Consider the following 23,511-nt stretch of genomic DNA (forward strand, 5'->3'; position numbering starts at 1 on the left):
TGCTTTGTGCTACCTGATAAAACTTGAGAAGGTGTGTAGCTCAGAAATAAAGCTCTCAGACATCATGAATTTTAGCCCTTCTTCTGCTCATATACCCCCATTTATCGTACGCCTATCCATCCACAAGTCACATACATATCCACATACTCTTTCCATTTATCAATTACCGAACAGATTCTCAATTGCAAATGCTAATTGGTGATCATTGTCATATTACATGAAGCCCATACCTATGTCAGATACCTTGATACACTATCACATTATAACATGAAAAATGCATTATCAGACTTTCTTTAAGCCTTTATAACCTGTAATAAAAAGGACTTACGTCATTACAAGAATGAACATAATAATTAGTTAAATCAATGCTAAATCATCGTATTTGCATTGAAGAAGAGTAAGACAAACATTCTGCTCTTCCTGCAGTCCAAGTACACAATGTGTGGTTAGAGCTTGCCATAATAGCTTCCTGACAGCTCAGCTTTTTCAGCTCACGCCGCCTTCGTACCATTTGTTGATCCTGACAGCAGCCCACATTCAAAACCCTGAGACAGCAAGACAGACATTGGAAATTGGAAGGGAGCAGCAGCAGGGCCTCGTTGAAAGAACATCTCTAACTGAGTGGGAGTTGAGTGGGAATACTGGCTCGGCAGCAACCGCAAGTCTTCGATTGTCTACAACCAACTGGAGCACAAGATATTTTTGATGACGCTGCATGCTGGAGTATTACATTTTCACCTGTCACACAACAAATATTACCTATTTCTATTATCTCGAACAAACATTGTGGCAAGTAGAAGAACACTCTCCATCAATAATATCCATAGACAGCACAGTAATGCTTTATTTTATGGGCCCATCATTTCCTGATGATTTCTTTAAAGTCTCCTGGAAAGAACTGTAACTTTGGACTAGATGCAGGGAGACAGTTTATCACCAGTTGTTGGCTTCAAGAGGGATACCTTTTAAAGCAAATTAATTCAAAACCAAAGTAAGAATGCAGTCATCAGTTATCTATTGTTGGAAACTTTACTCCCTGTATGCTTCCATGTAGACTAATTGCATTTTTTATACAATGTCACCTGACCTGCTATGCTCTGAGTAAAAGACTCAACGTTGTGCTTTCTTAGCTATTAATATTAATTATTTAAAGTTTTCTAAATGAACACTGAATGCTATTTTAACAGGCACTTCCATACCTGTAAAATAAAACATTACAGAAAGCATCACCATGTACATACAACTTGTCATGCAAATTGAGTCGAGCAATTATGAGCAACTAGATTATGTCCAATATCAAAATCATTACAACACATTTTTTAAGGTCTGACATAGCACCCTCATCACTTTTCTAAATAATTACTAATAGCTGGAGGGCTGCTGGTTTCAGTGGTCACAACAGCTGGCTTCTCCTACTTTTTTTTAAGTAGTAAAATGATGTTTACTGCTAGGGGATTCCAAGGGTAACCAAAAAACTAAATGTTGGTGATTTAAAGTTTTTCCCTAAAAGAGCTCATTGTCCCCCAGAATAAATACTAAAATATTTACTGTATATTTCTGGAATAAGCGGCCTTGATATAAGTGGGAAAGATCATGAGGCATCATGCAGTTGTGAAAAACTGCACACTGTGCGTTATATTCCGATACCCGCACTTTGTGTGTTATTCTTCAATAACCGCACACCACATTGTGGATTCTCCCTCACATGAGGCATTGGTGGCAACTTTCACAATGTAATATGCTGCTGTTATAAACCATTATGCAGAAGCCTACATTCAAATACATCATGGGCTTCATAGAAAGTGTTACCCAGTTTAATTTAAGTCTCCTGAAGAACACTTTGTTCTTTTTTTATTGTTCCAGTTTGTCTCAGATACTGTTGCTGTGTCCCCGTTAAGGAAATAATTGACTTGTAGTACTGTAGTTATCAACCAAAGCCTCTTTCAAAACAAGGGCCGCGTGAAATAAAAGTATAAAATATTTACATATAGACCATAAAAGGCATTCACAGCCCTGACAATTTAAGGGCACTCCCTCAGCTTGGGGCCCTAGATAGTCCCTCGTACACCAGAGAGTCAGCGGCTCTGTGCTAGGACTGCCAGAACTTAGATTATATATTTGATTATATACGCCGGTATAAATTGCCACTCACTGTCAGGTGTTGACATTTTTTCGACAACTTTGCAAGTAGATGTCCGGATATCTGTTCCTTTCTTAGATTTTGCTAAAATTTAAATCTACTCTGCGTCTGCCCTGTTGCGTGCAACTGCAGCAGCAGCAGTTCCTGTGTTGACAGTCACTCAAAGGGACAATTTATTCACGGTGAGCACAAACCAAAGAAGTGATAAATAAAGGCAGCATGAAATCAAAGGTATAGGATCAGGTGGAAATTGGTATTTTCTCACTCACAGACCACTGTTGACCTGGAAAACACTCACACACAAACACCAAATACACACTCCGCAGCTCCCGGGAGCGGACGCTCTCTTTATATCCTCAAATGCATACATTAAGATGGAGATGTACAGGATCTTTTAGTACAAAGAAATGAAAAAAACAAAACAGGATGTAGACACATTAACAGGAACACCTGTGCAAATATATTGTAATTGCCCTGCAACAAACACTTGCTATGTGAAGGCTATTTTTTGAGACTGCGGGTTGACCGTACCTTAATACATATATTAATATACATGTATTTAAATTGTGTTTTATTTTCATTGTGTTTTTGTAATATCTTGCTGGTGTTCTTGTTAATTTGTCCACCTCTTGTACTTCTCTCAGAAGAATGCCTTCTTGTGCTTCTCCTTTGCTTTACCTCCGCTTGAAATGAGACCCACAGAACATAAAATACATTAATTGAATATATATATATGTATATATACATCATTTCAAATATATCAAGCATCTGAAATCAGCAAATAGCACGTCCAGCTAGCCAAAACATTTCATATCAAAATATAGTCAATTTAGACAAGGATTCTGAATACATTTAATCACGCATGAATTGATTTTAATTACAGAATTTAACTTATGCGACACACTGTAGATCTGTCCCCAGCCCCCCCCCGCCCCCCCCAATATAAATATCTCTATGTACTAAATAAAAGACACAAAAGAAAAGAAAAGTCAATCCCAGGATTCACCCGTGAAGATTAAAATGATATCCAACATCTGTAAAATCGCAAATGCTTCTCTTGCCAGATGGTGAGCTCTGGTCTGGGCGTGTCCCAAAAATATACAAGAGTATGAATGATGCATTGGATATGACTTATTTCACAGTGTATCTCTGGATGTGCACGCACACTCGCGCACAAGCGTACACACACACACACACATTCCCACGTGGAGAGATGCAAAATCACGTGCGCACAAACAAACAGACCATTAACATGAGCCAGGGTTCCACATCGGCTAAATGCTCCCGGTGGTGTGTACAAGATGTGTGAGGTTCATTGACAGAAACTACTCTTCTAGTCTATGTTGGCACCACATTAAAAAAACATAAGTTATAAGCTAAGACGCTCAAAATGTCCACATTTCACCATCGTGACCTTCAGTCATTGAGTCAACTCATCTCTGTCGTCTCTTCTGCGACATTCCAAGAGACTTTCATGCTTTCTCACAACCTTCCGTCCCGTGTGTATTTAAATGCAGAGGTGTAAAGTTTCACCCATCAGCCAAATGAGAGAAAGAATCCAATGGACAATACGGCCTGGCTCAACCTCTGCAGAGTCATTACTCTTCAGCAGTAAGCTGCCATTAAAGGAACTTGGCTGGAATATAACCCCGGACGGCTTCATAGCAGGGATAGTAAAGAAGATGAACGGGATCGACTTCTGAAAGACCTTCTGACAAGTCTAAATCAAGCCACAAAGGTACGAAAAAGCTTCAAGGAGCTGTCCCCTGCTGACTCGATGTTGGATAACAAGGACAAAAATAAAAAGGTGTACTTCACTGAATATTCCACTGCCCCGTTGATAAATGTTCCTCACAGGGATTTTAGTTCTGTGATGTGTCCACGAATTTGGCTGCGTTGAAGATTCAATGCCGATGGAGTACCATGCTGCTCACTTGAGACTTCTCAGAGTTCTCAGAAGTGTCTGCCGAGACTCTTTCACTGCGGGGATTGGAGAAACTCCGGATTATCACTATTTATTTATTTTAGTATGGTCTTAAGTTTGGGAATCTCGTTGGTGAATGGACACAATGTTCTGGTGTAGAGATTGGTCTCAGTTCCTTTTGTAGCATGGATGACAATGAACCTGCGGAGGAACGGAGAAAGAAGATAGTTCAAAATCACGAGACACGGCCGTTTCAAAAGTCACAATGGTAGTCTTACCAGGTCAAACAGTTAACATTTCCGCAACATTTTACGTAAGACAACTCCAAACTGAACACCACAGCATTTAAGCTAAAGGCTACCGCAACACAAAACAACGTTAAATATGCACAGAGAATACATGTTTGGCCTTTCTTTGAGAAAGCTAATACAAACACACTTCATTATGATTTCTTATACATAAAGAAAAATATTTATTTACACAAGAGTGCCTTGACTTTTGGGGGGATTTCAGGACTCATTTTGGGAGACAATGGCATTGATTGCCTACTTATGCAACTGTTTAGTGTCACATTCCTGCAAAAAAGCGCTTTGTCATTTGTTTTTTTTTAATCAAAAATAAATTCAGTTTAATGAATCCCAAAATGCAGAATGACACAGTTTTAAGCTGTCGAGGATATTAATATTATTCTTTTTTTTACCCTCACGGTGCAGGACAAGAAAAAAAAAAAACAACAACACAGTAATAATCAGACCAGCGCCCCCTCCCTATATTTTAAATTTTCATCTGAGACAGTTTCAGCAAAACTCTTCACATACAACATCTAAACCAATTAAAAATGAAATGAGAGCTCCAAATTAAGGTTTTGTCATTCTCTGCTTGTGCACTGTTAGACATTATAAAACAGGGGTCTGAATGATTATTGATATAATTGATATAATTAATAATAACAATGAATAATTTCCATAACGGAAACATGTCTGACAAAAAAACATTAAATAAGATATATAAAAACAGTCATTTGACGTATTCCATGTCTGAACGGGTCTTTATTTGAGCTTTATCAAATCAAATTGTGTGAATGATTCTTTAAAGGGATTGGTCCATGAGTGTATGTGCTAATATATTCCTTTCCATGTGGAATATGTTTCACCTCCAATGAAATTCTGGAGCTAATGACTTCATTTAGCCAATCATTTGATCAAGAAAGCCATTTGAATGATAATAGAACTCTGCCATGAATATGTTATATGGATAAATCCATAAATGTTAATACATAAATGATTCACGGTGACAGTGGACAATTGTGACACCCAAGACCGGCCATATAAATCATTCAGACACTTAAATATGAGTTGGCAAATCCACACAGAATTGCACAAATTCCCAGGGCTGGCAAATAAATATTTATGACGCCCCCAATTCCCCTTTTCTCCCTGTCCTTGGTAATTGTGCGTGATTCATTTTGTTTTCTCGGTGGAAGAGGGGATATCAATCTTAGAATATTGGCTAGGAGACATAAAGCATGCAGATTCCAAATGCCTCTTTTTTTTACAGAATATAAAAGCTTCACAGATACTCAGTCAATGTTCTTGAGAGGGGAATTTAGTTTTAATCTTTTGATTTTCTTGTTTTTTTTTTAGAGAAAAGAAGAATGTTTGTGGAAGTGACGTTAACCAAGGCTAGCCTGCTCCTGACTCCTGCTTGATATGGAATACGGCAGGAATCTGTCACCGTGGCATTTCGAAAGGGATTTTTCTCAAATGTAGCTTTTTTCTTTGCTTATTTCTTTTGTCAAGAACATCCTCTCAATCATATTGGTTTTCTACCTTTGTCCTAAACGAGAGCCTGGACAGGGGAAGTAGCCTCTCCCTTTGATGTATCCACAGTGGGGCTTTTTAGTTTCCATTCCAAAACTTCCCGTAACCCCCTTTGATTTCCCTTTTCTGTCTCGCCATCAAAGTGAATGCATACTGAGAAATGAGGGATTCCATTGTGTCTTCTCCAAGTCCTGAATGATCTTTATTTTCACTCAGTGGTGAGAGCAGTACTGAAAAGTACATGACGAATACACACTAATGGCTGATTCATTCCAGGTCTGAGCTACACTGAACTCTTAAACAACTTGGAATTAAGGCGAGGTTTCTGCTGTTTCCCTTAGGAGTTATTATTTCTGCCTTCTACAGGGCAGAACAATCAAAATGTCTTTGGTTGCTTATATGTCGAAGTTAACTGAAGCAGGGTTATACACTCAGTATGCAAATGACAATGAAGCACATCATAAAAAAACTCACATACTTGCTGTTTTCTCTGCATCCTACGACGGTTCCTTGGGCAAAGGCTGGAAAAGAAAAGTAGAAGGTCAGAGGCCAGCTTTCACTAAGGTTTTAATCAACTTTCCCCCAGCAAATTTGCCTCGGACGCAGAGCAGCATATGTCCATTTAAAAGCACAGATGGCGTGTCTTCCAATTATATCTAAGGCGAGACGATGGAAGCTGAAGGTTATTTTGTTCTCCCCCAGTTTTTATGACCTCTGAGGACGCCGTTTCTCTCCTCGACCAGAAAATACGAGCGAGTAATGGCCACCTCATCATCAGCGTTAACGACCGAGAGACCTTTCCTTTCTCCCATCAATGGCATCACACAGATAGAACATTTTTATCACATTTGCTGTAGGGTATGGTGATAAACAGTGCTCCACTTTGTTTCTCTGTGAACAACCACTTCTTGCCTCCCACATTCATCTTTAGCAGAGCACATGAAAACATGCCGTTTTCCCCTTGACCGGAGGAAGAAAACAGCTCCCTTGCCTTCTTGATATTGGTGAATGAGCCACTTTTGTATAGATAATGACTCGGCTAATCATAATCACGAAGCTAATGGTCTGTTTAGCCAATCAGAGGAGCCAAGGCGAGACGCCTGTCTGGGCAGCGCATTGGCATTCCCAGCAGCAGCCGCTGCTGCTCTCCCCTCGGCTGTGCCAGGCTATCTGTAGCAGCGAGGTGGACTTGGTATTCAGCTGCCCACCCCCGGCCCGTCGTCCTGCGCTCTGTCGCTCTGTCTGTCCGACCGGGCCCGGCGCTGTCAAAGAAATTCAGTACTCTGAAGAGGCGCTGATCCATCACACCTCTCCAGCAGCATGTCATCTAAATGCTAAGTACTTCCACTGCATCTTTAAATCAAAACAAGAAAAGAAATGAGCACGGTGGGGGCAGGCAGGCGGTTGGAAGGGATAAAAGCTTATAAGGGCACAATAGAATCTGCCGAGCAAACCCGTTGCTTTTTGATTACATTCATTTTAGAGGGAGTGGAAACGTGGGAGAGGAGAAACTGGGCGAGAGGGACTGCGCATGAGAAACCCAAAGACCTTGTTATCCCTTCAAATGGACACGAAAAAAAAGAGGGAGAATAGATATTGATACACCCGCCCCAAAGGTTCCACCAAAGAAAATAGTACGTTGTTTGATTTCTCTCCAAAAACCATCATGAATGCACCTGAGCTGCTCCCTCAATAGGATCCCCCATCCTCCTCCCCCGACTCCTTGTCTCAGTCGGACTCTTAAGCTATCGATTGGTGGGATTCTTGAAGTCGGAGCAGAGCGCTGAGGTGGCAGAAGCGGCCGGCACAATTAACTGGGTCCTACTAATTAAAAGGGTAACAAGGTGAGTTTGGCCCCACGGGACGAGCTATGCAGGAGACGGAGCCGGCTGTTTGCCTGCCATGCACACCGGTAAACAGTGCTCACCGCCTATGGTGTTTACAAGACAGAAATCCAAGGACATCGAAGACAAATTCATCTCCCGCTGGCACGAGGGATGAGGGAGATTCCTGGATAAGGAGAGAGCGGGAGAAAGCGGGGAGCACACTAACAAGAGCTTCGCTAATTGCTTATGTCGCAGTGAAATTGAAACATTTGGACCTCATCTCAGAGCTTGGGGTGCCCCTGTTTCATCGCCACATGTAAACATCGAGCACTGTGCATATGTGATAAAGTTTCACAGTTCAAATGAAGTGCACATGCCCGGATCTCTGAGTGAGTGCCAGCGGAGATTGGCAAATATATCATAGGATTCAATTAACTTCTTTCCTTATCATCAATACAGCATATTTTAGGATCAAGGTATTTTTAAGATACAGTATGCCTCACATTACACAAATAGAAATCCTCAGCCGAGGTAGCACTATGGCTCACAGACATCTTTGGAGCCGGGAGAGAGAGACACTGCAGGTATACGGCAGACAGCATGTTTGCCCAGTGCTCAGGGCGACACAAAGCAGAGGCGACATATTTGGTGGCACTTCAAGCCACAAAATTCTCACCAGCGGCCCACCCAGCCATTATGGAGGCAGGCCATCACTGCAGCAACTAAAAACCTTCCCCGGGGTCTCTCCTAATAAGTGGACTCCTGCACAGTGTTTTGTTGGTTTTATCAGCTGGAGACTCATAGAGGCTGCAGTCATTACCAGCCACTGGTGTTATTAGACTAACAAGCACAGCTACAGCCAAAACTAAAGACCCTGAGTGGATGCCTCATGCCCAGGTACGAGGCTGATGCACAAAAGCATCAGTGCAGCAGACCCAGAGCTATCTCAGAGGAACAAAAACAACGTATTTCCTGTTTATTCAAATCCATTACTGAGGTAAAAGTAGAAGTTTTTGAAGGTTTCGGCACTAAAAAGCTGCATTCATTGATTTTCTTTTACTCTACGGGGTAGTTGTCAAGACAACACTGACATGTTATATAACCTATTAAAGTTGTGATTAACAATTTACTTTTGTACACATATAAAATAGTAGACACGGAACAACATTAGCCTTCATTTAGAGTTGTGTTTCTGGCCACCTGGTGAATGTAAGTCCAATATTCACTCTATTCACTCTCCTTTAAGCTCGGTTTCTGTCTCTACCGAACCTTGAGGGAAATATCTAGCTGCTAAATAAGCCACTACATTCACCAGCTAGTTGCTAACTTTGTGTGTGTGCAGTTTTTTGCCAGGCAGTGTGCTGAAAACAGCTGTCTGCTGCTTGAAATGAGATTGATGAGAGCAGAATTTGCAGGGCTGTAAACCAAAAGAGTTCACATTACACGTAGACATTTAGATTCATTGGCGATAGAAAAATAATACTACAAATATTTTACTTTAACAATAAATCATGTGCAGTTTGTTCCAGACCGACACTGGTTTACACTCATTGATAAACAATATGAAAATCAATAAGCAGGCTCTTGAAACTGGCTCGAGGTGTGTGAGATTATTGCATTGAACATCAAGTGTACATTTTTCTAGCAAATGTTACATTACCGTTGCGCGATGTGTGCAGATCAATTTGAAAAGTAAGCAGTGAACTACCTTGAAACATTAATGTTATTTTTTTTAAATGCATACTTGATGTTTATTGTGATTGATAACACAAATAAAGCAAGTGTCAAGAGCCTGTGTATTGATTTTCATACCAACAGAAATCGATGGAACGCAAAGGACACCTGGAATGAAAGAAGGAAAAAACACTCACATTTGTAAAACTCAGCAGTAGGCTTTTCAACATGTTTAGCTGCGATATTAAGTGAATGTGATTTGTAGTAAAAAGGCTAAAACAAACAAAACCACTGATACGGCCATTTAAGTAAAAGCAAAATGTAGCATCCAAAGTACAAATGGTCATTATGCAGAATATCTGCTTTCTGAATTATTTTATTTATGATATTATAGAATAACTACTACAGACGCATGTGAACCAAATTTTTATATTGTAGCTGGTGAAGGTTATTTCAAATATTTGTACACTCCTAAGGGGTACAATCTATAATAATGCATCAAATCTTATAAGTTGATCATATGTTTCGTTGATGAAACCTGTAAAGTAACAGGTAACTATAGCTGTTTAATAAATATTGTGGAGATAAGAGAACATAATGTCATACGTGAAATTTGATCTAGTGCAAGTATATAGTAGCATTAAATTAAAGAAATTCAACACAAATCTCAAAATGATATTTTGCTTAATATCACTGGAAACGTGTTTTTCATGTTTTTCAGGAATCTTAAACGGTACAAAAAATGATGGCGGCTGGCTGCGCCAAAGGTAGCAGCGCTAAACAATGAAACAGGATGTTTTGGGCCATGCTTGAAAATGTCCAGTCCATCGCTAGGCCCTCTGCATTACACAGGGTACAAAAACCCCGTGTTGAAATGTGGCCTATGGCTCTGACAATTTCACACCAGACGAAGCTCTGGAGACAAGCATTGTGCAGAGTAAAACTCACATGGCAGTTCAAAGCCTGGCGATGACAGAACTTCAAACAGGGGAGCGGGGTAAAGTGTGCTGAAAGTGACAGCAGAAGGGACCATGTTCACTGGGTCTCTGACAAAGAGGAGGTGGGCAGGGGGGGTGGGCAGGGGAGGTGGGAGGGGGGGCAGGCAGGGGGGTGGGGGGGGAACATGCGCCCGGCGGAGGCAAGCAGAAAAAAATAACTCTTTTCAAAGATGATGGAAGCACAAGAGGAAAGAAAAAAAAAGAAAAGAAATAGTGTTGTTTTTTCATGCCCTGTGAATGAACGCCAGAGGAAACATTAGATACCGTAAATGTAATCATGAAGCTTTCTGCAGTATATATGTTCCATAACACCTATGATAACACAAATAGAAAAAAAAGGGGAAGGGGAAGGTTTTCAGAACATTTCTATCAATCCAACCTATTTCAATATATTTTCTGCATCAGTCCACAAGCTATCTCCACAAGACTGATGATCGTGCCACAGCATCCGACAAACAGATGAGCTGAAACCAAGGGAGTACATTTGTCTCCGCCGCTTGATAAATAGGGGACCCCTTTAATGAAACTGAAATAAAGACTATATTTGCTTATCGAGCGTAACCTCTGTGTACTCCGGTGCATGTGTGTTGTCTGAGCGTCAGTCATTTTATAAATGTACATCCGAAGGCAAAGCGGCTTGGCTACAATATGTTATCCCCGAGGATCCAGAGGGAGGCTGTCAGATAGAATATGACAGGAGCACCATCAGTTCACGAACAGCAATGTGAGTGAAAGCCTGGAGGTGAGCCAGTAAGACACAAAACATAAACGCTGGACTTGCTTTTTCTTTTGTCTGATGCATGTATCAAAGAACGCACGGTGGTAAAGCCATTCGATTAAGAATTAATTAAAAACTACTAGTCTCAGATTTGCATCTCTCTTGGCAGCTACTGCTGCAAAAAGCTTCTTTCAACCCAACACTGCTAAAATAGATTATATTGTTTGTGCACGACTGTTAGAATTTACTTGCTGGTGCTCAGAATTGAATCATTTCCAACAGCAAATGAGACCGAAAGTCAGCAGTGCATTGAAGGATACAGCATGCATATCTAATATTTTAAAATGCTCTGGCCTGATTTCTCCAATTCATTTGGAAGATGCAAACATTTCTTATTCCCACTGTGTTGGAAACAAGACCACTGATAACACATCCTTTTACTCAGGGCCCATTTCTACTGAATGTGTCCTTCAGAGGAAGGAGTTACTGTTCAAGAAGCAACCTACTCTACCTCTCTGATTATGCCTTTTATTTAGTCCTGATAAATGCTGCTGGTCACAGAGCTACATCGTCGAATGAAAGGTATTTCATTTTTCTGCTCTTCCTTTATCTAAACATGGCATCACACTGAGGATACAACTCTGTTTACAAGAGGTTCAGAAGGCAGCAGCTCTGTGACAAATACAACACCTGTATAGCAGCACTAAGTTACAATATATACTGAAATTAAAGATTGGAATTAAGTCACATAGAAGAAAAAAAATAATGTCAGAGGGGTGAGTTGTTTAGATACAGGTAGATCTGGTGGAAGGTAATAATGAAATCACATTCACTAATAAAGGAATGTGGCAGCATTCAGGCTTTCCAGCTGAACTTGCTTCGCTTCTGAAAACACTTTATTCAGTACCGACTACAGGATTATTGCTTTTCATTAGCACAGAGCCAACAGTGCTCACAGGTTGTTTCAAGTGCTGTTTGAATCAGATTAGGGGTTTAAAACTGGGAGAGAGCATCTCTTAAGATAATACACAAGTAGAGTAAAGGAACCTCTGTTTCTGGTCAACTAATGCTGTGTTCTGTCTAGACTGCTTGTGTTACATCAGCAGCACGAACGCAACATGTAGGAAAAAGCAGGAATTCAAGCATGTAGCCGCAGTAAAAAGAAGTCCCAAAATCCTTCATGTGGGATTGACTCAATATTAATTATATTGTGTGTGTTCATGGCAATGAAGTAACTTGTCACTTAGTGCAGCCGTGTGGCTCAGTGACATGATTTAAATAGTGTTTGGACAACAGAATTTGATGTCAAAATGTGGCCTTTACTGACGATACTTATCAGTAGGATGAAGCCGTTGTGGGTCTCCTTTAATGGGATTTATTGTGGAGAATTGTGCAGTATTTCCACCTGTTTGATGTGAAGTTTGAAATAACTCACTAGAATAAAGTAAATGCCATTATTTCAAGGACATTTTGGTAAGAAAATGTAATGGCAGTTGGAGGAAAAGTGAAATGAGGTCACCTGAACATTAGATTTAGCTAGAGATAGATGACACGCTGGGACATTTTTAAACCTTACTGCTTTCCGTTTGCTCTTACTTGGACAACACAAGGACAACAATTATTATTTCCCATCGTTTACACTGATGACACCAAGCCAACCGGAAATCTGTCATCTCCACTCTCCAACCTCAACCTCAGCTAATCAACAATTCATTCCAACGAGCCGCACACAAACAGTTGCTGACAGAGCCTGCGGGTGCGCTGCGTTGCCTTTGAGAAGCGAGCTCATTAGAAGTCTGTCTCTGGTCAGATGGGTTGCCAGCACAGCAGTGACCATGGCGACACATCACTTGGCTGCGTGGCTGTTTGTCGTACACATTGAAGCCTTTATAACCGAGGTGCTGGCAAGTGTTACATAACGACCCTGTGGAACTTTCTCACCTCTTTCATAAGAGGTGATGATTTCATAACTCCTTCATAGCTGGACAGGAACATTTGTATTGATGTGAGTGAAATGAATCCAGTTTTTCACTTTGTTTTGCTCGTCTGCGTCACATTATGTAACATTCTCCACTCAAACACCTGTTTCCCGTTTCTCTGTTCCTCATGAGGAACACCTTTGGCTTCTTTTTTTTTTTCCCTTTCAGAAGAGCTACCAGAGCTAACTGGTTATAATGTCTTCAGGTTTCCAGCAGCACTGTCAGGACTATACACACTTCACTAGCTTTTCGCCGTGGCTGTCGCTGGAACAAAGAGCACATAGCTGGAGGAGGGCCACCAGCGCAGAAAAAAAGGAAAAAATGCTTAAAAAACATGATGCAAGCGTCTCTGACCTACTGGGGTTTGCTGTGTGTGTGTGTGTGTGTTTGTGCCGTTCATTTTGAAACTCTCCTTCGTTTGGCAAAAACAATGCCCAGCTGCAACTGTTCTGTTTCTCTCCAGGCCACACACTAGCTGAGCAAGTGGCATTTGTTGTGTGGGTGTGTAGGAAGATTTTTCTTTTTCCCAGCCACTGTCGAGCATTGCCAGAGCGACGGAGGACACGTGAAAACCGCAGTCTGAATATGATCAAATCAGGGTTTCAAGAGCTTGCATTTCATAATTCAAGCTGTGTTGTCACGTTTGAAGCCAAGAACATAATATTTTGGAGAATAATCTGGTCCTGCTCTGCGCTGAAGAAGCATTTCAATGAGTACTTTCAATTTGAGCCCATCACTTGATTAGCAAAGGCGGATAATAGGGCTCAGTAGTAGTGCTCTTGACAAGCGCTCTCACCAAGCAAGGGAGCAAGTGCTCACAATGCTCTCGCTCGCCTGAAAAGGATGGAAAACATTTAATTGTCCTGAATTCAAGCTGTCTTTCTTGTCATTATTCCACCTGACGGACAATTCCATGCATTCACACAGAGACAACCAACTGTGCTCTTGTGTAACCTAACTATTCAAATCCCCCCTCCCCTCCACACCCCGTCAAGTATATGAAACCAACCTGATAGCACCCCGCCCCACCCTGCTCGAATTGCGCTTTCCACCTCGGAGAATATCATATGTAGACCTTTCAGCGGCTCACTAGTGAAGACAAATTGCCAGCTTGTTTGGGGGTGCCTCCAGAGAGTGATTCATATTAATGGCTAGCTGGCAGTGGAGAGCGTGCTGCATATGCAAACTCCATTAGCAGGTTAGGCTGGAGAGTGTGACCTGGCAGTGCCACCGTGAGCTGCACACACAGGAGGGCGGGCTGCCGAGCGGAGGCTAAGGGGGGCTACGTATAAAAAGGGCTGCAGGTGCAGGTGCAGGTGCAGGGGTCTACAGTGCGTGTCCTGCAGTTAGTCTGGTGTGTTACTTCATCAATATATCAGGTTGACGTTTCTATTGAGACATTTATTATCATAATTTATTCCTATTTATTGCAGAATTGGTTAGTGTTACATATGTAAAGCCTTTAAACGGATCCGTCTTCCACATAATTGATTTCTTTGTTTCATGGTGTTTCAGAGGTCATTTCCTTTAAACTGTTCTATTGAACCATTTAACACAATCCACCTAGATTAAAACAATGGACATCTTTGATGATTAGAACTTTTCACAGTTTTGAAGTGTTTAAGGATTTAATAAATAGCTTGACAGCCACCATTTTTGTAAAAACATTGAATTTTGATTATTTTTTTACTAGAGGACCTTTCTTGACCACAGTGAGCAGAAAGGCGAAGGCCTAATTCATTGACATATTAATTCAAAGTTCATATTCATGATTTTTTCCCTTGAAGGCTTTAAGAGCCTGTGAAAGTTAAACAGAGTGCTAATATCCAGCAGATGGAGCAGTTAGCATTTAAAGGTTAAAAGTCATACATTTTGGCACACTGCATCTGCAATTGGCTGCTAATATTAATCAAGATTAATTGTGTTGGATAAACTAAACAACTTCGAAAATTTTCTTGCAGCAGGTTGATCTTCAAATGTTAAGTTTTCCACGTAGGGGCACTCGAAGAAAGGCCACATAGCTGTTTAAATCAGAAGGTTTTTATCCCATTGAGAGCATGACTGTGCTTTATCAAAATCATGAAGATCTTATTGCAAGATTCCTGGTGTGCAAAATTTTTTGGGGCCTGAGGGTGGCTCATAGAGTCTTCGAAATGCAAAGAGTTTTACATCTGAGGAGAAGAAGTGTGCTCACTAAATCTCATGGCAGCCTGCCTTTTAGATTTTAATATCTCACTTCTCCATTCGTACTGATAGTGACACCAGAGGACTCACTCAATATTGAAGCGGCATAGGCTGGTTGAACAACTCCAACCTACAGTAGGAGTCAAGATACTGTGGAAACTGATGCAAAAACAATCACAAAATCAAAAACATGCTATCTGGAAAATTACGGATGACAACAGAGATGGTTTCCCAGAGGAAGATACATATTTATGTCTTTGCTCATAACTGGTTACACACAGTTAACATTGAATGAAAATTGTCAATTTGATCAAAACTGCTGTTGGCTTGCTGTCTATTCCATCATTTTCCCGGGTAAACTTTCATATATACACTACCGTTCAAAAGTTTGGGGTCACCCAGACAATTTCGTGTCAATTTTCAGTTTCTTCGCAATTTCTCGCATGGAATAGCTTCATTTCTAAGAACAAGAATAGACTGGCGAGTTTCACATGAAAGTTCTCTTTTTCTGGCCATGTTGAGAGTATAATCCAACCCACAAATGTGATGTTCCAGATACTCCTATGTAGATATTTCATTAAAAACCAGACATTTCCACCTAGAATAGTCATTAACCACATTAACAATGTATAGAGTGTATTTCTGATTAATGTAATGTTATCTTCATTGAAAGAAACGGTGCTTTTCTTTGAGAAATAAGGACATTTCTAAGTGACCCCAAACTTTTGAACGGTAGTGTATCATTTCAATGATTTAAACATATGAACTTCCAGCCCACTCTACTACCAAGTCATCAAAAACGGCGACTTGGTCAGTGGTCAGGTGACGTAGTATAAAGAGCAATACAATCTGTATAGCAATGAAGCAGGTGGGGATGGATGGGTAAAAATACATTGGACCCAGAAAACCAGTGTCTATAACGTTGATGTATTTTAAGTTACATTCATTTACTAGACTTACGTTGCTACATAGCTACTACATAGCAAACATACTTATTCTAACTCAAACTATGATGTTGCCCGAAACCTAACCAAGTTGTTTAAACTCTGAAGTTTATTTTGAAAAGACAGTGTATGCACGTAACGGCTGTAAATTGACTTGATGCTAGATGGGATTGTAGAGAGTCGTAGTTTGAAGCGGAGGGCCACTGACCAAGCTGCTGTGTTTGACGAAATGAGAAGGAGAATGTGTTGGAACGTCACAGAGCTTGTGAAAATAAGATGTTAACACCAGTGGGTGACGTCAATCTTTTCAATGTGTCAGAACCACTTAATCAACATTTCACGTCCTCTGCTGCTTATCTCAATGTCAGGTTGTAGCTACAGGTTGTGAGCAGTAATTAGGCTGCCACACAGAACTGAAGTGGCTCTCTCAGCACTCAGAATACAAATCTAAATTGGATCTTTAAGTCAATTTTTGAACTTTGATTACCTTACAATTGTTGAAAGCTGAACTTAAATAGATTCGGTCGGGGAATGCTATACTGGATTTAGATTCGATAAGACGCTATCGAACCCCATCCCCATATATGTTTAACTGATATTAGCAGCATGATATATGTATTGGATGCATGATTTGGCCATCGTCGGGTACATTTGTCACTTTATTTCAGTGGCTCCACCTACGTCAAGCCTCCGCACCACAGCACGGATAATGAGTGCAGCCATTATCAGCTTTCAGAAACCCACGTTGTCACACTGAGTGCTGCTATGCAATGGGATTACGATGTGAAGACAGGTGCTCTCACAATTAGAACTCGCTCTCCACACCCAAGGTACTCGCACAGAGATGTGGCCAGACAGAGCTTGGCCAGTGGCCGAGCGGCAGCCTGCCCCTCATCCCCCCCTCCCTCTCTTCTCTCCAGCCTGATCAATCCTCCTTATAGATTTCTCATTTTCATTTATCTTCCAGGATGCGCTTTCCTCCCATTTTAGGTCTCACAACAAATACCTCTGGATACATCCTCTCTTCTGCTGCCAAAGCCTCCCTTATCCCTGTCCCCTCCAAAACCAAACAAAGCACACAGAAACAGCAGCAGCAGCAGCAGCAGCAGCATCACTTGTGATTAACTTCTGCGGTAAAAAATCTCCTCGGCAACAGCTTATTGAGAATATGCTGTGGAACACGAAAATCAGCATTTCTTATTTTTTTTATAAATGTATGTATAAAAGCAAAACACTAACCTAAGTGTGCTGTCAGGGTAGATTACAGCACGATGGGAATGCGTGCATGAAATGTGACGCAGCTGCCCAGGGCTGCTGGACGGAGGAGGCGGAGGAGCGAGAGAGATAAAGACACAGCAAGTGATGAAAGAAAGCAAGAGTGGAAATCAAGAGATCCAGTCACAGGTTGACCTTCGTCCTCGTGTACCTGACGAGGAGGACAGCAGTCTCTCCTGCTCTCTATCCATCCTGTCATCTCTTGTTTTTTTTTGTTTTTTTTCCCCTTACTCATGGCTTTCAAACATTCATATTGATTCTTCCTTTCTAATGGCACGAAAAAGTAAAAGATCAACTGAACCCTCGCTCAGATTGCTAACGCTTGCTGGCTTTGTGCATCCTGAATCAGATGAGAGTTGATCACAGAGCAAAGCCTCAGTCAGCACTGCGGCATTGGCAGCTCTGAGGCATTGGATGCATGTTGCACTGTGAGAGGAGCCTACAGAGGACCAGATGACACCATATTGGAGGCTTTAAAAATGTAACATGTTTTGTGTTCATTTAAATCCCTCGCAAAGTCAGGGAGAGGTCATGGACTGTTGTCGGCTAAAATGATTTTTCTCACACCGACACCTAAAATGTCTGATCTCTTGTTTGAGCAAGTGCACAGAATAGTTTCAACTGATTTATTTATGGGAGGAGATCCTGACATGGTGAGTATTCCTAGTAAGATACTGGTGTATTTAAGATGGTCTGAGAGGAATTCACGTTTACCTGGTAAAAAAGAATTCCTGGTAAAATGCAGAACACTAAGATAAGTTTGGTTTTGAGTGGAGGTTTGGTATGCATTCTTTCAATACTACCGAGGTATCAGTGCAGAGCTAAGCTAGCATCTTTTATCCATCTTCTTTTATATATTGGTGCAGCGCAAACAACAGAGCAAAGTTAGAAGTGGGTTACAGACAATGATGAAACAACCATGTTCAGAACACTTTTTAGTAGTTTGTGCCTCTGTTTGTTGTCTTTGCAATATTACTTTAAAGAAGTGGTACCCAGAAGTTTGGCTTCACTGATTTCTTCCAATTGCACGTCCCCCAATTCAATTGTGAATTATAAATAGTGATTTCAAGCCACAGAAAGCAGTTTAGCATCCGTTTTCTACACACTATTGATGCAATCTTTAAAACCTGGGAGCTGGCCTCACGTATCACTACCAGCTTGCCTTGCCCACACTGAAAAATGGCGGCGTGATGCTGTTAAGTGCACATGGCGTATATTCATTTCATGTCTTGTAAATTACCGTGACGGTCTTGATGCGACCGCTGCCCCTGGTGCAGGTCCAGCCGGATCGGTTGAACAGGTAGCTGCAGACCTCCCCCTCCAGGCAGGGAGCCATCTCGCACCACTGACGACTCCGCACGATTCGCGCTGAGAGGGTGAAAGACAAGGGGCAAAGGGGAAAGAGGCACGTTACACTCGCACACCCACAGAGAGAGACTTCAGATTGTCAACATTTTCTGTTTTATGGTCACCAGACAGGAAAGCATCTTCATATGTTGATGTGTCTACAAGCCTGTCATATTTTAATTAGGATTTTGTTGAACCACCACGTCTGAATCGCCTGTGGTAGTAACCTTTACAGACCAGCTGGCGGCCCATAAATTACCCTCCTGTTAATGCTAGCTTTCACTGCAGCTGCACAGTCAGATTGTGTCCTCCTTTTGACATTTTGTTAGACTTAATATTCCTCCTGAAAGCTTTTTTCTTTCGGTAATTCTTGGTAAAGGGTTCTAGTGTTGAAAATAATTGTACCACTTCAAAGCACAACATTGTTGGATTTCTTTTCCTGAAGTGACGGTAAGCAAATGGTTCTGAAACTTGCACTCAATGGACAATGCAGCAATGATGTTATGAAATGTTCCATTTTCCATTGTGTTTTAACGTTGTCATTCCTATTTGCATTCTACATTTTTAAAAAGTAAATATATCGTGTTACGCACAACAATGTGGTGTGATTAAAGTTTCCTGTGATAAATCGGGATGCCCTTTGAAAATATCACAATAACACTATAAGATGTTGTACATTAAAAAAAGAACAATATCTGCAGGGAGAAATTAGTTTTGTTTTGATGTTGTGTGAAGATGTTATACTGTATATGATATCCCTTACACAAGTCACCTGTCGTATCTTATTTTCTGCTAATTCATATGCACAAATTATTAAAGCATAGCAGGAACATTTCAATGTGCAGATTCGAGAGGTGGATCACAGGCTTTCGGTCTCCTTAAAAGTTATTTGTCTGCTGCAGACATCGGTCTGTGAGAGTGAGAGCCAGCGATGCTCTCCTTCTCCCTCTGCAGTCCTTCTGCATGACATTGAATTAGCATTCGCCTGTAGTCGATGCTGATAAGCTCTGATTGTTCTTTACACAGCGTGCTAAAGCAACACCGAAAGGTTATCGGCTCTCTGCGGACCTGGCCGAGGCCGCCGCTCCTGCCTCCACCCCACGGTCCCCCCCCCCCCCCCCCCAGGGGCAGCACATTGTGGAACGAAGTAACACAGTTGAAAGAGACGAACCACAATTCGTTGAATGTCCACTGGAGAGCTGAGGGAGGAGGAGGAGGAGGTGCGGATAGGGAGGCCTTGTGACATTTTGCTGTGAGGTATTCGTGGTCCAGGCCTTGTTAACAGTCTGAAATTGCTCTTTGGAGTGTCATACCCCGACTGCTGCTCCGCAATAAAGATCTGTCATCTTGTGGTATTTATTAAGCCACCCCTTATGTATGTAACTGCATGCACACACACACACATACACACACACACACACACACACACACAATTACCGCTCAGTAGATATAAAGCCTCTCAGCAAATAATAGATATTGTTGACACATTGGAGGAGAAGCCGTGTTTCTGCCCTCAGAATGCAGTCAGGCAGCAGTGGAACAAAACAATCCAGAAACCTGTCATCTCATTGCACCCAACAAGCTGATATAAATATTAAAAAACAGAGACAAAATGGTCGATTCGGCTTCACCCTGAGCAGAGGTTCCTTGGCGAGCAGGGAAGAAAATCTAAAGTGACCTTCCTCTTGACACAGCAACATGCTGTGGCAAAATTTTCATTTTCACAGCCATCCGTCAGGCGCAACAAAGCGTAGATTTATCAGTCAGTTGCAGATGTAGTTTTGAGTACATTACAGGGCCAGCAAAACTCAATTTCCAGGGGCACGGAATAAAAAGCTGAGCTGGCAAAGTGGCGGGAGTGCTGACTAACCGTGGAGTGCATCAGCCCAGCCAGCGAGAGGCTGGCTAAAATAAATGCTTTTTTCAGCTCCACAGTATCCAGGCCCTCAGTAGCTCGCCCTTGTTACTTTTTCAATGCCATCCATGACAGTCTGACTTGATCTATGATGACTTGATGAATTTCCCCCATGCTGTAAACCGCGGAGTGTTCCATTACAGCGTTGGTTGGGATTAGTGTGTCGCCGTGGACAACTTCATCAACAGCGGCGTCACGAAAAAACACAAGCAGCTACAAAACGGCAACGCTGCAGTTTAGCTTTCGGCCTGTCTCTTTCCATCAAACCTATCTGTCCAATATGCTGGCACGCGCAACTGTGGGAGCATTTAAAAAGATTATATGGTACAACCACCCACACGCACATCAACGGTATCCCGAGCAGACTTTAAGCCTCGGAGCTGAAGCTGCCTGAAAAATATCTGTCTGCTGCTATTTTTCCATCTAACAGTATCTATTACATGCTGCTATTATGCAAACGGCTGAGACTCATTCTGCTTTTATTGTGATAGGTGTCTGTTTGGATATGATTTCAGGGCCTGTTTGAGAAGGTGGCAGCGTGCAGCAGCAGAGGTGAACCAGCTGGCTGTGGTGGTTGGAAGAGAGAGAGAGAGAGCGAGAGCGAGAGAGAGAGAGAGAGAGCGAGAGAGAGAGAGAGCGAGAGAGAGAGAGAGAGAGAGAGAGAGAGAGAGAGAGCGAGAGCGAGAGAGAGAGAGAGAGAGAGAGTCTGGTTTGACACCTGGGTGGCCCCGTCCTGTTGCGGCCACTGTCGGAGTCCCACCCAGGGACCGTGGACGTCGGGCCATGACCGTCAGCTGCCAGGGTCCCTGCTGGGCTACGGTTTCTGGACCTCCAACTAGATCACACGTAAGACCATCTGTCCCCCCCGTGCACAGTGCCAAGCCCTTCCCTGCACAGCACAACACAGCACTGCCAGACGAGACTCAGAGCAGGGCAGTGAGGCACAACAGTGAGGCCTAGGCCAGACGCACTGTTAGTGTGATGTAATTCTGCCTCTGCAGAAGTAAAAAAAAAAACATCACATTTTTACACAAGCCACAGGCAGCTCATGCAAAATGCATTTAGATGAGATACAAAAAAAGAGACAGTTGCGAAGACGTATGAAAGACATGAAGAGTATGTTCATTGCATTGAAAAGACAACACACTGTGAAGTGGAGCATGCCACCAAACAATAAATTGTGTGTCCCCTCTGGTGATTTAATAATAATTCCGAGGCTTCTTTTGCCAAGCATCCAACAAGATTAGCTAACTAGCTTAGCTGGGCACCGGAAACATTGTCACAGGTTTCAACAGGCTTTCTGGCTGATGTTAATTAAGCTTCAATAATGGATCAATTTGTAGCGGCCAGATTTTCAGCCCTCTGTCCTCGACGCAGCGCAACCTGCTACCAGAGGCCTGATGGTCTTTCAGTTCTAATTATGACAACTCCAAAATTAAATACATTTTAAACCCAGCCAGCAGCCGAGCAACGAATGACTCAATACTTCATCCCAAACTGTGTATTATGTTGAGCAAGCTGCTGAATTACTGAGTTTCTGTTGTATTCTTGTTGGGGCTTGTTTTGAAAATGGTTTAGCTTTTTTTATTTTTATTTGTATGCATTTGTGAAACAAGATGTCATCTAACCAGGAAGTTAGCCCGTCTGGCGTGTTAACGATCTAAATGTAGGACTGATTTTATTGTCAGTAAGGATGAAAATCTAAAGAAATATTTCATTCTAATTGTCCTGTCCAAATGTTGCTCTGTGGAAAACATTACAAACACATTCACTGCCAGATATATTGATTTTGTTGTTGTTGTTGCAACGTTTCGGGGCTGGAAATCACTTCTTTCAATATTTTTTGGGTAATAGCTGTAAAGCTACTGCCAATGAGACTAAACTCTGTGTACACATCTAGGCAGGAAGTGTTGACACTGACGGTAGCTTCACAGAGATCGCAAAAAAAAAGCATTGCATATAATTAGTGAACAGACACTATCTATGTTAGAGAAGGGAAACTCACACAAATTAGTGGGTATGACACGAAGGTGTTGCTGTGCAGAATAAGTGCTGTGAAATGAATATTATATTGAATTTATCAAGACAATGTGTTAACATGGAGGGAAAATATGCTTTTTCTTTTTCTTAAAAGTCTCTAATATAATCGTCTTTCAAACAACAGTCTGCTTCTCTCTGCAGCTGAGGTCAACAAACAGCACAACAAATCTTCTCAACTGTGTGTCTGCGTTGTAAATCTGAAGAAAGCTTTCCTCTTATTTAATCTCCTTTCAACATCACCTTTTGGCTCATTTAGTGCCAATAATCATTGTGTGAAAGTGTGAAAGCAGAAGCTTGCAGCCGCCACATAAACCCTCTCCCCGCAGCCTGCAGACTCTTATCACGGTGGCCATCAAGCTTCATACGATACAGTGCGATGTGGTGGCATGGCAACAACGGGCCGCGGAGCGGGGGAGAGAGTCGGGGAGCAGATTAGAGAGAGAGAGCTGGGAGACAAGCAAGAGAACGCACATAATCCTCCTGTGCACAGTGTGCAGACTAAACTAAACAGTGACACACAGACGCACAAAAAAAAAGAGGGCAAAAAAAAAAAGGCTGTCTTTTTAATGTGCTGAAAATGACTAAGAAAAAGAAGTTGTTGCAGAGTGAGAAACCGCTCACTGAATTAAAACAAATGAGGAATAACACGAGTAAACACGTCATGCTGCAGAAGAGATGCAGCCGCCATCTGGGCCAATCAGGCGTTCAATTCTTGGGTAAGTCATAT

The 23,511-nt window shown here is 41.8% G+C and overlaps 1 protein-coding gene across 1 annotated transcript in view; it reads right to left on the reverse strand.

The window, feature by feature from the left end:
- Positions 1-6,381: 6,381 nt before the first annotated feature.
- Positions 6,382-23,511, reverse strand: part of tafa5l (TAFA chemokine like family member 5, like) — a gene marked incomplete at both ends in the record, with an annotated part of 36,389 nt that continues 19,259 nt past the window's right edge. The window contains 2 exons of the mRNA XM_079167496.1: positions 6,382-6,405; positions 18,723-18,850. Coding sequence (XP_079023622.1) covers positions 6,382-6,405; positions 18,723-18,850 — 152 coding nt within the window. The remainder of the gene's footprint in view (positions 6,406-18,722; positions 18,851-23,511) is intronic.

The sequence above is a fragment of the Pholis gunnellus genome (assembly GCF_910591455.1).
Source record: "Pholis gunnellus genome assembly, chromosome: 2".
Taxonomy (NCBI): Eukaryota; Metazoa; Chordata; class Actinopteri; order Perciformes; family Pholidae; genus Pholis; species Pholis gunnellus.